General features: G+C 39.4%; 1 protein-coding gene across 1 annotated transcript in view; it reads left to right on the forward strand.

The window, feature by feature from the left end:
* The window catches only part of lhfpl2b (LHFPL tetraspan subfamily member 2b), a 71,373-nt gene that overhangs the window by 41,064 nt on the left and 12,939 nt on the right, over positions 1 to 17,370 (forward strand). Inside the window, 2 exon segments of the mRNA XM_052020691.1 lie at positions 59 to 787; positions 789 to 864. Of these exon segments, the coding sequence (XP_051876651.1) occupies positions 434 to 787; positions 789 to 864 (430 nt within the window). The 5' untranslated portion in view covers positions 59 to 433.

The following is a 17,370-nucleotide window of genomic DNA, read 5'->3' on the forward strand; positions in this document are numbered from 1 at the left end:
CTGGGTGAGGTTTCTACAAATGTAACATTTGTTCTCTCTCTCTCTCTCTTCCTTGTAGGTGTGTTCATTACAGATAATGACAGAATTGTGGGCAGACCTTGAAACGTCCTCTAGTGAAATATAACGTCATGTGCTGGCCTGCACACTGATAAAGAGACAAATCTACTGAAACTAGGGATCAGAGGAAGAATCAACCAGTCAGCACCAAATCGTAAGACGATCCAGTTGGTCTATGAACACAGCTGAAGAAATTTGTGGCATTTGATTTCATTCTGTTGAAGTAAGGATTTAAGTAAGGATTTACTTTGTCACTGACGTCTCAACTTAAAGAGTATTGCAGGACATTCAGTTCCGGTTGGGTTTTTATTAGCTTAGACATACTTCCTCAGAGATTTTTCGGTGCAGAAGGGCCTGGCACCCGTTGGATTAAATCATGTGTCATGTGATTGTTACCTGTCGCTCAATGCTGTGGACCCTGCTAAGTATTGTGGTGGCCTTTGCTGAACTGATTGCCTTCATGAGTGCAGACTGGCTGGTGGGCAGGCCAAGGGCGAATGGTACCCCTGCTCCAGCAAACCGCTCCAGCACTTTGAATGATCCTTACCACCCAACCCTGGGCATATACAACCGCTGCGTCAAGCTGCCGCACTTGGTCAACTTAAAGCGAGGGAGTCTGTGCGGCCCGTATGCCGAAAGCTTTAATGAAATTGCCAGTGGATTCTGGCAAGCAACGGCTATTTTCCTGGCGATGGGGATTCTCATTCTGTGCGCCGTGGCTTTTGTGTCCGGTCTTTACCATGTGTGTGCAGAGTTTCCTGAAGAAAAGCATTTTTAACATTTGTGGATTACTACAGGGAATTGCAGGTAAGTTTGCCTTCATAGGGGTTAGTCACTAAACCACCATAGACAACTTAGGAATTCTTTATTTTTCAGGAAGGATAAATTTGGAAATGTATTTTTAAATTCTGCTATTGCCCATCTTGATATTAACTCTGCTGTCACTTAATCAAAGCAATTGCTATAAGTTGATAACAGATGTTCATGTGTAAACTAACTTAGAAGTGAATTACTACCAGATTTCTTGTATCCAGGACTACCTTCAAGTGATTTGTAGGTCTTGCTGAAGTTTGCACTAAGTATTACTACACAGGCTGTCAAGATTTCCAAAACACATGCATTTTTTTTCAAGAGCAGCACTCCACTGACAACCTGACCTCTTATACAATGTGCATTGTTCATGGTTCCTTCCTTGAAGATAAAATAACTTTGACACAGAGTCTCTAATGTATTTCCAGCATGTCATGCCTTCTGCCTGGTGATTCAATAGACTGCAGTGCTTGCTATAGTTTTCTTTTTTCACCACACTGAGGAAGCTAATTAAGTCTTAAAAACTATGATGTAGATTTGATTTGAAATAATTTGATTTGATTTTTACATTTTTGCTGAGTCTAACTAGCACACAACACCCATGCACACATTTGAAAGCTGGTTAGTAAGTTATCATGAGCTGGGGATGGTTCCATTTCATGTAAGATGACCTCAAGGTGAGGATAGAGAAACAATATCAATACATTCTTCCTTGTGTTCCAGCACAAGATGCACTTGCCCTGCTCCACTGATACAACATGTACTCCCCTTCTCCATCAGTACAGTGTGCATTTGCCCCGCTCTTTAGCATTATAGGCAGACTTATAAAAATTGCACTTGTTTTATCTGGAGCCACTTTTGTAATAAAATATGCTAAGTTGTTAATTATTAAACTGCTCTTTGAATTGTTCAGAGTTCAGCTTTTCAGTTGGTTAATTCAGAGCCAAGTGTAGGACTGAGCTGTGCAGATCAGAAGGTACCAAGATAGCTATAAGAACATGAGCATAACTCGTGCTCATGAACATTACTCTGAGCCACCTTGTTCAGCAGACTGTTTATGGCCTCAGTATATCAGAGCTAGATCTACTCCACACCTTGAGTTTGCTTATCAGCTCTTGCCACAGGTAATATGAACTCTGTCTAAATCCCCCTTCCTGAATCAATTGTAGCATTTCCCTCCCTCGCCACCCCAGCTCAATCACCACACCATACTAGCTGAGAGCATGTGCGCCACATACCTGAATGAGAACATGGATTTTGCTTAGACTCTTGTGCTTTAGTTTATAAGCAAATAGATTCTCAGATCACAGGTGGGTGTGGTGGGAGCAAGGTTGTTGATCGAGCGCTCCAGCAGAGGGAAGAGAAGTGGCAGGGAGAAGGTAGTGTTACAACAAGTTATCTGGCAGTGGTATTGAGGATGATGAATGATTTTGTCCAGAACACAAATAATGCATTTCATAAACCAAATGGATTAACTCTTTCATTGCCAGAACAAACTATCTATACCATGTAATTAAATTATATGATGGGCAAGTTTTTTTTATGCAGAGAGCGATAGGTGCCTGGAATGGGTTACTGGGGGTAGCGGTGGAAGCAGGCAGTTTGGTGGAGTTTAAGAGGTTTTTAGGTAGACACATGAATATGAAGGGAATGGAGGGATATGGATGATACACAGGAAGGGGACATTTAGTATAAATTGGCATCAAGATTGGCACAACAAAGTGGGCTGAATGGCCTGTCTAGTGCTGTACTGTTTTATGTTCTTAAATTATGATATGACACTTGGTTGATTTGTTACCATCCTTTTCCTGTTCCTCATGCTAAGGAAGTCTATTTCAATTGGTTAAAATCTTTGGTCAATGCTGTGTCTGAGTTGCCATGTCCATTTACAAGGGTCATGGGTGAATGGCAAGGTGAAATGATTGAATGTGGTGTGTCCTTAAAAACACATACCAAGTTGTAATAGTAAGCTACACAGCTTATAGGCAAAATGTGGTTACAATTGCAGTCATTAGAATAGATCAGGTGCTAATCTGACTTTTGAGGATACTTGGGAAGTTTTACCCTAGCATTTTAATTACAGATGTGAAATAACACTGCTGCTGTTTGTAGAGAGCAGAATGCTACGAAATGCATTTATATTAGTTGGAAACATGGTGGTATTTCTCTTTTGTGTCAGTAAGCAAACTAAAATGATGATGGAGCCATAGTTTGATCGTCCTCGGACTCTTCAACATACTCAGTACTGACAGATGGCCAGAATTACACACTGAAGGGAAAAAAGGTTACTGTAAGAAGTAGTTTTAAAATGTATGACTAGTAACTCACATATTGCTTGTTTTGCAACATTATACAATTGGGAAAAAACACCCACATTTTTGGTGTGTAATGCAATAACAATTTCCAGGTCACATCGTGTCACTCCAGAAATTCGACTCTGAGGCTTGAGTCAATGTTACACAACTGACACAATTTCCGCTTCAGGGCGTGAGGTAACAGAGTTCCCTGTTCAAGGCTCCTTTTAGAGCTCTACAGGAGAATATAAGCCATGTTGTCCCAGGATCAACCATCATCAGTGACTCCTGGGACAATCTGGTTTTACCAGCAACACAGGACTGGATACCTGCCATATCAATGTATTAATTATCTTCATACAATCCCATTCTCCAGCATGCAACCCTGATCCCTGCACTTGTCCAAGCAGCAGACCACAACAACCTAATCTGAAAACCTACAATCCTGTCCCATAATCAATCTCCATGCAGAATCACCACCTTTTTAGAGGAAAGTTTAGGCTATTAAATTGCAACTTTCAGCTTGGAAGTTAGTATTGATGATTGACATGGAGAAGGTGGGCTGAAGGGCCTGTTTGTTTGTTGTATGATTGTATGAAAATGCCATGTACTATTGATAAGCAGTGTGTTGAAATTGGCACAGGGCTGTTTTCAGAATGATCTTGAACATTGTAAATTGGTTTATTGTTTTCACATGTACCAAGGTACAGTAAAAAAAACTTTTCTTTCATACCATTCATACAAATTACTTCATTACACAATGCATTGAGGTAGTATAAAGTAAAACAATTACAGAATGCAGAACAAAGTGTCACAGTTATAGAGAGAGTGCAGTGCAGGTAGACAATAAGGTGCAAGGGCAGGCATGGTAGTGTAGTGGTTAGCATAACGCTATTACAGCGCCAGCGACCTGGGTTCAATTCTGGCCGCTGTCTGTAAGAAGTTTTTATGTTCTCCCTGTGTCTGCAATGGGTTTCCTCTGGGTGCTCCGGTTTCCTCCCACATTCCACAGATGTATGGGTTAGGAAGTTGTGGGCATGCTATGTTGGCGCCGGAAGCGTGGCGACACTTGCAGGCTGTCCCCCAGAACATTCCACACAAAGGTGCATTTTCGATGTACGTGTGACTAATAAAGAGATCTGATCTTATAACAAGGTAGATTGTGAGGTCAAGAGTCTGTCTTATCGTACTAGCAAACCATTCAATTGTCTTATAACAGCAGGATAGAAGCTGTTCTTGAGACTAAGGTATATGCTTTCAGGCTTTTGTATCTTCTGCCCAATTGGAGGGAGGAGAAGAATGTATGTCTGGGGTGGGTGGGATCTTTGATTGTGGCAATATAGGTATAGAGCTATTTTCTTTCTCATTGATCTTTGGCAATTTCATAATTGGTTCTAACATCTGCCTTTTTATAATACAAAAATATATATGTATGTAAGAACACTGTTCATTTCAGTCTCCTGAGCAGAATGAACTTTTCATGTTAAATTATTCAGGACCAATTTCTAATAACTGAATGATCAATGAAAAATATGTGTTTCGTCAAGTTTTCCTCCTGATAGTCTAATTTCATAAACAGCTTGCTTAAAGTTCCTTAAAAGAAAATTTTCCCTTGGATCATAACCATACCGTGCCACATAAGCGACTGTACAAAGGAAATAACCAAGTATGGGTCAAAGCTCAAGATCCGCATTTCATCGTAGATCCTCCAGTTTTCCACACACGAACCGACTCCATGGTAACCGACGTCCCACACTTGGTTCTATGACTCATTGTATAAATATCGACTAAGTCCATGTGTTTGTTCACTTATTTTCCTTAATAAAATTTTAAAACATATTAAAACATTTTCTTTTGAACTCTAGTCACATGCCCATTTTTTTTGAGTCTGTGGATTAATAGCTTGTGTAAATGCCACATGCAGACCTGTGGTGAACCCCAAGAAGTGACCAAGCATGGTGAACAAATACACCCTGGAGTTTTAGAAGAACGAGAGGTGATCACAAGATTCTGAGAGAGATTGACAGGGCAGATGTGGAGATTGTAAAACAAGGGATTGTTGTAGTGAGGAAGCACATCTTTGTTCCTGAGGGTTGTAAATCTTTGGAATTCTAAACGTGTGGATGCTGAGATTGCTGAGATAATGGAGAATCTGATAAGAAAATCAGCCATGATCGTACTGATTGACAGAACAGGCTTGAATGGGAGTAGTTCCTATTTCCTGTTTCTATTTTATTGTGTGCTTTGAGCTCTGTTTCAAACCTTTAATGTTCCCTCAGGATTTTTTTTATTCACTCATGGGTCCTGGATGCTGCTAGCCAGGGCAGCATTTATTTTTCATCTCTAACTGGCCTCTGAAGTGAGTGGCTTAATAAACCATTTCACAGTGTAGTTAAAAGTCAACCCCGTTGGTGATTCGGAAGTTGTACATAGGCCAGAATGGGTAAGGAGCGATGATTTCCTTCACTGACCTTTGTGAACCAGGAGTTTTAATCAATGATTCAATAGATTCACCATTTCAGATACTGGCTTGTTATTGCAGATTTATTTAATGACTCCCAGTTGTCGTGGAGGAATTCAAACTAGTGTCTCAGATCAATAGTCGGGCCTCTGGCTGGCAGTCCAGTAATTTATCTGCTATTCTGTCATACCCTCCCTTACTGCTGAGATACCGCAATTGTTCAAACAGAGAGAGCATAGAACACTACAGCACAGTACAGGCCCTTCGGCCCACAATGTTGTGCCGACATTTTATCCTGCTCTAAGATCTATCTAACCCTACCCTCCCACATAGCCCCCTATTTTTCTATCATTCATGTGTCTATCTAAGAGTCTCTTAAATGTCCCTAATGTATCTGCCCCAACAACCTCTGCCGGCAGTGCATTCCACACACCCACCACTCTTTGTGTAAAAAAAACTTAACCCTGACATCCTCTTATACCTTCCTCGTATCTCTTTAAAATTATGTCCCCTCATGTTAGCCATTGTCGCACTGGGAAAAAGTCTCTGACTGTCCACTCGATCTATGCCTCTTATCATCTTGTACACCTCTATCAAGTCACCTCTCATCCTCCTTCTCTTCAAAGAGAAAAGCCCTAGCTCACTCAACCGGTCCTCATAAGAGAAGCTCTCCAATCCAGACAACATCCTGGTAAATCTCCTCTGCACCCTCTCTAAAGCTTCCACATCCTTTCTGTAATGAGAGAAAGTGTACTGTACTTTTATAACTATGCAGTTTATGCAAGCATACAGCTTTATAATTTTGAGAATTTGTCTGTTTGAGGGTTCCCACTGGTCACACGTACTTTACCACCAGAGCATCCCTCTGCCAAGCCAGCTATAGTCAGATAACTTTGGAATAGCAATATTGTAACAGCCAGTCCTTCATTAGCAATATCACCCTGTGCTTTACCACTGACAACACACCAAAAAATTGATTAAATTATCCCCAAGAAATTTAATCTGTTATAGAATTATAATAGTGTACTTGCAGAATTGGGTTTACATTTTTTTTGAAGATCACTTTTTTTTCATAGTTTGTACTACTTTTGTTGATTTGCTGCTTTGTTTCTCTCCTAGGTCCGTGTGTTTTCTACCTATTCTGGAAACTTTATAAATCATATATAGTGAGGAGAGAAGTATGGTAGTTATCAGTTTCTCCTGAATTTATGTGTCTGAGAGAAATATAATTAAGAGAATCTCACTCCAGTTGCCAGAGAATGTTAGTTTACAAGTCTCATAATGAGTTTGAAGTTATTAGTTCAAGCTAAAATGAAACTTGCTTCACAATAAGAAGTTTCCAGTGTTCTGGCAGCTGGGGTTTGAGGGGCCAATGAGGTGGTTGACAGGGTAATGTTGGAGAGCCTTGAACTAGGGGCCATTGTCTCCTGATAACAATGCAGCTCTTTAGGACTGTGCTGAGGGAAAATGTCTTCATTCTTGAGGTTGAAATTCTTTTGAATTTGAAGCATGCAGGTGCTCAGATTTTTGAGACTATGGGGAATCTGGTAAGAAAGCCTCCTGATGTTGAGGATCAGCCATGATCTTATTGACTGACAGGTTTGAAGGGATGTACTTCCTATTCCTTTTTCTATTTCTTTTGTCTTTTGAGGTGTGTTTAGAGCTCTGGGTGGTTAGTATGAGAAATAACAAGAACTGAGTTTCTATTCAAGATCATTTATTAACAGCGAACAACACTCAACTAACCAACTGCAGTGGCAGTTACAACGATGTGTTAGAAGTCATACCACACATAATACACAGTTCTTAAAGCTATATACTCATCCATATACTACACTGCTTTCCCTTTGAGAATATTACTAAACCCAACAATAATAAATAACTATATTTCATAATATGAACTGTTATTGTTTTGACACACGTTCTAAATTTTCACATATAATAATATGTACTAAAATTTTTTTAAATTAAATTTTATTTACAGCGTGGTAACAGGCCCTTCTGGCCCAACGAGTCCATGCCACCCACTTTAAACCCAAATTAACCAAACCTGTATGCATTTGGAATGTGGGAAGAAACCGGAGCACCCGGAGGAAACCCACGCAGACACGGGAGAACGTACAAACTCCTTACAGCAATGGGAATCAAACCCCAATCGCTGGTGCTGTAATAGCATTGCGCTAACCGCTACGCTACCGTGCTGCCATTCTAGTAGGCATGCTCACTTTATAAAAATATAGTGAGGAGAATTCAGACACCAAGTGGTTAAATAAGGACACTGTGAAAGCTTGCACTAAAGTTCTGGAAAGACAGCACCTCTGACAAAGTAAAAGATAAGCTGTTCAGTATTTTTATGCTTATCAGTGTTATAAAAACAACAGTGACTAGTTGATGAGATAATGTGGGGTGTTGTCAGAATGGTGCTATTTTTCTTTAACTCTTTGCAGCCCTGTTTAGAGATGCACTCAGGCAGGTTGGTGAGAGAGAACACGTGAATCACCTTGCTTATTTCACATCTTAGCATTCTCATGTGTCACAATAACAGCTAGGTAGCAGTTCTGCCCATTGCCCCTGTCATCATGTCTGAAATTCTAGCTCCCAGGACATCTGGATGTGGCCTTTTACCAAGTGGTCAGTGAATTTATATATTTAAAGGGCTGAGTTTACAAAGTTCTGGGAATAGTGGAGCTATAGTTTGTAAAGTATCAGATTCTGCTCTTCAAACATTTGAAATTTGGATCTTGCACTGTGGGTAGGATCTGATCATTTCTCAGGGTATTTCACTTTGGAATCTAAGCTACTTCTCCACTTTCGAGCATGTATTGGGCATTTAGTCCTAGTTTATTCAAAGATATACCATAAGTCCATGTTAAACAGGCCTTTAAAAATAATTCTTGTTATGTTGGTATACTCAAGTGCCCTTGATCTTATATTGCCACCTTAAAGAAAGGATTTGGAATTTAATGTCTCACTCTGCAGAACTCTGACGGTGCAGCATCCCTCAATACTGGAGTGATATTCCAGTTGAGCAAAGGCCCTGGGGTCTCTAGAGTGGTACTTGAGCCCATGACTTCCATGCAGAGGTGAGGATGTTTACATTGAACCCAGGTTGTATCCCCAGCATAAAAAGAGTCAGATAAAGTTTGTTTTGGGAAATCAGATGTACCATCTAAGAAAAGAATTTTTTTTTGATTCCAAAAAAGGTTGAAGATACTGGGACATCCTGAAGTTATGAAAGGAACTATAAAAATGCAGGTCTTTCTTTTTGGATTGAAGACTACCTTTTCATTGGAATTGGTTTAATACTTGAAGCAGAAAGTGTTAGGAGAAAATAAAGTGTGGAACTTTCAAGCATGGTGTCACAGTCCTTGTGCACTGATCTCTCTCTGCACTATATGATAATGACTGCAGATAGGTGGGTAGCCTTGTATGTTGGGAGGACAATAGGACAGTGAATTGTATCTGGGGCTGGAGCAGTTTACTTTGGGAAACGAAAGCAAGAGGTGATAATCTGAGTGGTAAATAATAAGGCTTCTGATATTGAGGAAGGACGGAGTTCAAGAAAACTAAGGATATAAATAAATTCTGGCAGTCTGATATGAAAATAATAATACTGTCATAAATAGCAGCGAGTATATTTAGGACCAAAAGGACAGTTACAAGAAGAGATGAGCTACGTCTGAAAAAAGTGGGAACAATATATAAAAAAAACTCAAGGCCATTAAAAAGATGGGAAGGTGGAAGGTGAGGTGGAAATTAGATCTTAGACTACACTGAATGCAGGCCAGGAGGGAGGGAGCAGAATGATCAATTGATCCTAATTCAGAGAGATGTACAGAAACCAGATGTTACAAACAGAAAGTCACCAGGGGCAAGAAATGAGAAAAATATCATTGTATAGTGGTAATATACATGAACTACAATTGGGAATTGCAATAGAGCAGAGATACTTGAAATACAGCTGCCCCCAGAGGATGAAAATGAATGCAGCATGTAGGACTACAGAACTTTCAAGTGTTTGTGTGTCAGGGAGGGAGGTTTTTACTAGGAAGGTAAAAACACTAATCGCATTGGACAATGGGGTACTGTGGCTGAATGTATTTACAATGAATAGAACAAAGCCTGCAGTAGATAAATGCTCAGACCAGTGGGCTAACATAAGTAAGAAAGACCTCTTTCTTCATGAAAGAGGTAAAATATATGGGAACAGTAAGATTAATTAAAGTCTTGTGTGATTTGAGAATATTCCACAGATTGTGTTTCCAGACTGGTGGCATAATCTATGACAACATCATTACTCAGAACATCAAGGAAGTTAGAAGTAGCAGTGACCGGATGAGGTCTAATGACCAAATATCATGTAGAAAGTGGAAATCACAACAAGAGCATCCACAACCTCAGTCAAGGGGCTAGCCTTTGCGTGTAAACCAAGGAAGTGAATGTTGACAAACCACTGGTTTATTTTAGGCATTGTGCTGAAACCGATCCAGTTCATTCGCTTGAATACCCTGACCCATTAGCTGAGCATTTATCTACTGTTAGCTTATTCTATTAACCATAAATACAGTGTGGCTTATTGCCTAATCTTGCATTTCCAAAGGGATCGATGTGTTTAACTTCCTACCCCTTTGCCAATGCCTATTGGAGGGAGAGGGAGAAAGCATTTGGAAAAATTAGGGAATCCAATATCCAGATGCTTAGCTGCATTAACGTGGTGATGTGAATACTGTCACCTCTCTTTTGCTTTGGTGAGGCTCATGTCAGAAGGCTAAGCAATGAATCAGATATTCTGCAGTGCCTCCAAGTGTGGTGGTGAAAAATAATGTGGGTATCATGTTCTAGGATGCGGTTTTGGTGGCTCAGTTGGTTAATTGTGAACAGAAACTGAGATTTCCTTGTTTTAATTTCTGATTTATGTTGAGTTAGCTAACCTCAGCCATAGTGAAGAAATGGGTGGTGCAATTAACATCAGCACCTAATTACTTCCTAAAGAATAATACAGTGAGTGTCCTAGTCCTGGTCGCTATAAAAAGACCTCTACTGAAGAGTTTCAAGTGAATGAAATGGATTGGTTTTCACCATAATGCCCCTAATAAATCAGTAGGTTGTCAACATTCATTTCACTAGTTCACACATGTAGGCTAGCCCCTGGCTGGGGTTGTGGAATGCTGCTTCCTTCTGTGTAATGCAGCAAGACTAGGATGCATCTTTCCTGTAGTTTCTCCCATTCCAGCACTCGAGTTGGATGGAACCTCTATTTAAGCACATCGAAGGGCTTTTCACTGAAGGTCTGCTGGCAAATTAGAAAACTTGCACCTTACCCCTTCCCAGTGCCTGCAGGGGGTGGGGTTGGAAAAAGCACTTGGAGAATGCGGGAATCACTGCACGTTAGCAGCCCTTATTCCTGACTCTGTTATAATGCAATGTGGTGTGTTAATACATGTTCCAATATGCCCAGTATATGTAAACCATATCGCTCTTTGGTGTTGGGCGTCCTCTGGAACGATTGTGAAATGTGTTCCACAGCATTACAGTCAATCTAAAGTTACAAAGGTACAATTCAGCCAAAGGTCAGTGCCACGATTGCTTGCTGCATTTGCAAAGGGGAGATTCTGCAATGCACTTTGTTGTATTCAAATTTTATAACCAGTAATTATTAGCTTATTTTTAGTAGGTAAGTTAAAAATGTGGAAAACAAGGGCAACAATCAACACCCTTATTAGTTGAAAAACCAATTCTGCTTTTTCAGATGCAGATATAAACTTTAAATTCCACATATACATTCAGGTAAATGGTTGATTACTCTTGAAGCAGAACGATTAAAACTGACATCAGAATGCTATGATTTACAGGCAGTTTACAACTGATGGAGATTTCTTTGTTGCCCTGTTGTATGATCCAGAGATTTACCTGTTACACCTGTTCATACGCTCAAGCTAAGGACATTCTTTGGGTGAAGGCTAATTGGAGGGCTGGTACCACTGCCCAGATTGTAGGGAAACTAAATATGCGCCAATTTCTGTCATTGAATACCAAGATCAATTGATTTCAAATACCATTGATTTCTATCAACGAATACCAAGATCAATTCTTATTTCCACAATTATATTGGAAATGGCTTACAAAAGTTGACACATGGCGAAGACAATTGTCCAGAGCTTGAGAACAGTGTGTGTAGACCATTAACATTATTAATGTATAGGAATTTTTATAATGGGAGCAGTACACAGGCTGGGAGAACATGCAACAGATTCTGTGATACCGGTTGACCTTTTGTGGCATTGCACACTTCAAATTGGATATATGAGGCTTGAAGTTCTCATGTATTCTGGTTGTAGTAGTAGGAAAGGCAGTGACTATAATAGTTCACACCCTCATCCCCCACTCACCACTGCAAAACTTCAGATGCACCAGTGGCCCAAAGCCTTGGAAGCAATTGATTGAGTACTGCACATTATTGACATCAGAATGTACTTCCTAGTACTCATTTAGGAAGCTAGAGTGACCAGTGATCCCAAGCCTGATTGGTGCATAACTGTGATGTGGAGGGTGAAGCAGAGGGCTTTGGAGCTTGACACACATTGATGGATGTATAGGGGCAGTGATAGTTGGATAGAAGGGATTAGGATGGGGGCAGTGATATTTCGGAAGGGGTTTGGGATGGAGGCAGTGATATTTGGATTTTGGGGAGAGATATGTGCAGTGTTTTGGATGTTTGGAGTGTGGGTGGATGCCAGGTTTGTAGTCAGGGGCTTTGCAATAGGAGGATGATATGGGCCGGTGGATTGGTATTTGGTAAGAGAATTGGCTGCAGTTTTGAGAAGGGCCTTAAAAGAAAAATGAAGCTAAGTTGTTGACTTGCCAGCCATTGTTGTCTCCATGTTTTCCTAGGAATACTCAATGATTGTTCCCAGGAGATAGTGGTTCAAGTTTTCTCACAATACTCCAAAAGGCAATTATATCATCCTGTGTATCACTGATGTGGCAATCTTGTCAGGAGCACGAAGGTGACTCATTTCTGGAAGTGTCTGGTCAAATTTCTGGGATGACACAGCATGACTGGAAATGGTGTTTATCTTATTCACAGCTTTTTTGTTCCCATGAAGCTGAAAATGACAGTATTATCAGAATGGATTCCTAGCCATTTTTTAGTTGATAGGATGTATTCCGAGAGATTAGAACATAGCACGCTACAGCACAGTACAGGCCCTTCGGCCCACAATGTTGTGCTGACATTTTATCCTGCTCTAAGGTCTATCTAACCCTTCTCTCCCACACAGCTTCCTATTTCTATTTTACTTTTATTTTAGTTTTGTTTTATTTTACTTACGAACCATCCAAATTCAATCTGGAGTAATACAACCCTCATCTCCTGTTGCTGCACCTCTGCCCACAATGATTTTACTTTCTTGTGCTTTCTTTTGGTCCCTTTCCTGTGTGTCCAGTTGGATTTAGTAGATGAGGTGCCCATAGTTGGCCATTAAAATGGCCTCAAGGTACCAAGTGAATGACAGAACCCTGTTTAACATTAAGTATCAGCCAGACAAATGCTTCGGCTGCTCAGTATTAAAGTTGTTCTGTAGCAGAGGCAGACCAGTTTTAACTCTTGTTCCAGGAGGTTCCCACCCCGCTCTTTAATTATCGACAGAAATATGTAAGATGAAATGAGAGGATCAGGTAGGAAGATTTTAATTTTGTAGGACTACATAATGAAGCAAACCCAAGTAAGGTCAGTTCCTGTCCGTGACATCATAATTGCTTAGAAAAGCATTAATAGAGTTGACTGTACATTGCTTGCATGGTCTTACAATTATTGGTGTATTGCCTGTTGACGTCTTTCCACTTGGAGGTTTTGGAATTCTTGCTTGGCATCTTTACATTGCTAAATCTCCATACTGACTTTGCTGCCTTGTTTCTGACACAGAATGAAGGTCCATTGAAATTGTTGGTTACAGACTTGGGGTAAATCCCTTGAGCAGATCATTTATCTCATTTGAATGAGCAGTTTGATTCTAAAGTAACAAAAATAAAAGTATTGAGTAAGTGAATATTAGTAATTATCATCCAATCGGAAGATGTTTAATTTAGTCAATAAACCAGCCACCACTCTAGCTAATATGCCCTAAGCATCCACGTTAGCTTAGGCCCAGAGCAGTGCCATGAAAGGGCGAAAGTAGTTTATAATTTATTGACCAGCAATAAATATTTGGTATTTATGTACAGAATTTGAATTAAATTCCAGAATGAAGTATATTAAGCAAAATTACCATGCGTGTCAGATCTTGCAGCCCAGATCAGAAGTTCTGATCAGAATTGCCAGCTCTCAGTCACTGAAACTTCAGAAATCTCAGACATCCCCAAATTTTCTGGTGATTGCAGAAGTCCAAGGTTTGCTAATGGATCATCTGTCCCTACACTTCATTGTTGGACTCCACCTGGATGCAGTACTGAAGTACTGTCACTTGGAGGAGTGCTTCCACTTTCACTCAGGGCCAAACATGAAGAACAAAGACAAATACATTTCTAGAATGCACTGTGAAAAAGTTCCAGATGCACAGGGGATTATATGACTGGATCATTAATATTGATTGAAGGCTTCAGATGGATAGGAGGCATTGAAACAGAAGCAAAATCAATAGAGCTGCCGCATCACCATTCATTTGTCAGATTGTGAGCTCCCAGCTGCTTTGAGACCTGGGCTTGATTAGGATACTAAAAATTGATAGGAAGGAGGTCCTGAATGGGCTGCCTACACTTTAAAGTGGATAAATGACACAGCCGTAGTGAGATGCATCTTGGGATGCTGAGGGGTAGAAGTTGCATAGGAAATGACCATAATTTTCCAATAGTCCTTAAATGTAGAGTGACGCTAAAAGTTTAAAGAGCTACAGATGCTAGTCCTTGATCAAAATCTAAAATGAGGATAAACCCATTATTTACTGTCCAGGATTTAGACCCAGTAATAAAGAAGGGCAAACAATATATTTCCAAGTCATAATGTGTGACAGTGTTCCTTTGGATCTGCTGTCCTCCTCCTTGGTGATAGAGGTTATGGATTTCGAGTTTAGAAAGTGGTTTAAAAAACATATCATCTTATCTGAATATTTGGCAAAAACAAAAAATATGCTTCAAGTATTTTGATCTAATAACTTGTGCATATTCTTTTTATAATGATATTGCCATAATATAAGTATTATGAGAATATTTTAAAGTATAATTTAAAGCATAAGTATACTTTAAAGTATAAGTCAATGTCTTTTCCATTCTATGGAACCAAGAGCATGGGTGTGTGTGTGTAACTGTTTGCTGAAAATTCTCTCATGCATCTGAAGATGGTGAGTGTAGATGAATTTCTCCCTATCAATTTCCTGATTTCATGATTTCATTCTTGAACAGGCTAGTTGTAATTTTAAGATCAAGCTCCTCGTTCTACATTCTCCCATCAGGGGAAATAAGTCCTCTTTGTCTTTCCTAACAGATCATCTAATGTATTAAACACAAAAATATCTGCTAGGCTTGCAAAGTCACAAAATAATCCCTTGTTCATATCACTTCCGAACAGTAATTCTTGTTGTGAAGTAAGTACCACGGGTGTTTCTTTTCCTGAGATGAGAAGGTCTGACAACCTTTCTTCATTAGTTTTAATTGGGGAAATAAATGTTAATAAAGAGAACTCACTGTTCTCAAAACAGCAGTTTCTCAGTTTGGGTTTCTGGATGAGTAATATTGTTCCTTCCATGGTATTTTGACCTGCTACTGAGTTTTGATTAAAATCAGCACACTGCTCAACAAAAGATGCTTAAACATTAGTTTAGATTTAGCTAAAAATTCTTTCATAAACATTTTGATTAAACACTGATCCTGTGGGATAGTTTGATCATGTGGAAAGGTTTTTTTCCTCTGGAAGATCATGATGTAAGCATGAGTGTTTTGTTCTTGACGGTGCTTTGCTGAACAGTCATTGAATGAGTTGAGTTTTCATGAGTTAAATGTTTAATAATTTGTGCCTTGCTACATATTTTTGATTCAGTGTACAGCAGCTGCAGGTCTCTTCCTCATGAAAGAACCAGGTGCTTCCAGCTAAGTCTGAAGACTCCTAATTGTTTTTTTTCCAGAAAGTAAATCTTTCTGCTTTAAACATCCAACAATTGAGGGACTGAAATCCTTCTCACTGTTATATACCTTTTCTGTTTTGCTCTTTGAGGTCCATGACTTTCACAGCTCTCAGATGAACTTATTATACACTTTAGATATCTAGAGGGGCTGAATCAAGTATCCGGAAGTCCATACAATGTATCTGAACATGGTTTGATAAAATTCTCTTGTGTTAAGCATAAAAATTTGAACCATGCAACAGAATTTTTTGGCCAAGATGCCTCTAATGGATTGTTGGCATTCAGTAGAAGTTTATTCAAGGATAACAGTTTATTGGGTGAGTGTTAGAGAGTTGGTGCTATTCCAGGCTTAGTCACTACCTTTGGGAAATTGAAAATGAATTCTAGTTATGAGGTGTCAAGCATTATATCTCAATATAGTGGAACATTTACTTTGGCCCAGTTATATCCAGTATTCTACAAAACAAATTTTTGATTGTTAGCTGGATTAGCAAGGTGATGTAGACCCATTATTTCCACTGTGATGGGTTCCTATTTATTAGCTAGAACCTGTGAATCATTTGGCCTGTACATACTCTTATCCTTGTGCTCAAAAACGACCGGGCAGAACCAAGGAAAATATGCCATTCACCATCTGATGAGGTGACGGTCTTACCTCCTGCTTGTAAATCTGCGGTAGAATCAACACCATCACACAGAGTCCAACAGCAAATCTTGGTTCAAATCAAAAGGGAACTAGAAGGAAAAAGTTGAGGAAACGTCAGCAATACAGTTTCAAAAGTCTGTCACTAATTTGGTTCTGAGGTCATTTTAAATGGTTATGTAAATTCTTGTGGACATATAGTCAGTTTAATCATGTGCTTAGGACTAATCATTTTAATACTCACATCATGATGTCTGACTTGGACCAGTTGGCTGACAGAAACAAGCTGATGAAGTATACCAATGTGCACTCAATTAAGATTTAATGTATTACTCATTATAACATTCACATCAATCATATTCAATATCAGTTAGCCACACCAATAGTAGAATCCATAGATACAAAGCTACCTCTATCAATACTGGTCATCTGCGAGATGTAAAGCAGAGGTGAGGTTCTATCATAAAAGATAGTCCAGGATATGAAAGGTATATATGCAGTGAGTTCCTAATCTCTAACAAAGCATATTGCAGCGCATATAGATTAATGCATGCAAGAAACAAGATGTATTTATTTTCTCAATGATTGTACTCTGACCCCTGTACTCAATAATACACTCATGACATTATGCATAAATGATGTCATGTATTTCCATATATTGCATCGCTTCCCTTTTTTTAAATAAAGCATAAATGATGGAGTGTATTTACAAAATTGAACAGACCCTCAGGTTTTCAAATGCTGATATTTGGAGTGAAGATATCGTGTTGAACTTGAAGAATGACCAGATGTCCAAATATTGTTAGTGTATCAAACATTTCCAGATCCAGTAATAAAGTCACGGAGCTACAACACAGAACTGGGTTCTTCAGTCCACTGTATTGACTATCTTGAAACTTTGAGAAGAGGGTATTTTTCACCATCCACCATTCTATTAAGTATCACTTCATAATTTTTTTTACAAAGCCAGATGGTCAGTAACCCCACAAT

Source organism: Pristis pectinata, chromosome 7, assembly GCF_009764475.1.
Source record: "Pristis pectinata isolate sPriPec2 chromosome 7, sPriPec2.1.pri, whole genome shotgun sequence".
Taxonomy (NCBI): Eukaryota; Metazoa; Chordata; class Chondrichthyes; order Rhinopristiformes; family Pristidae; genus Pristis; species Pristis pectinata.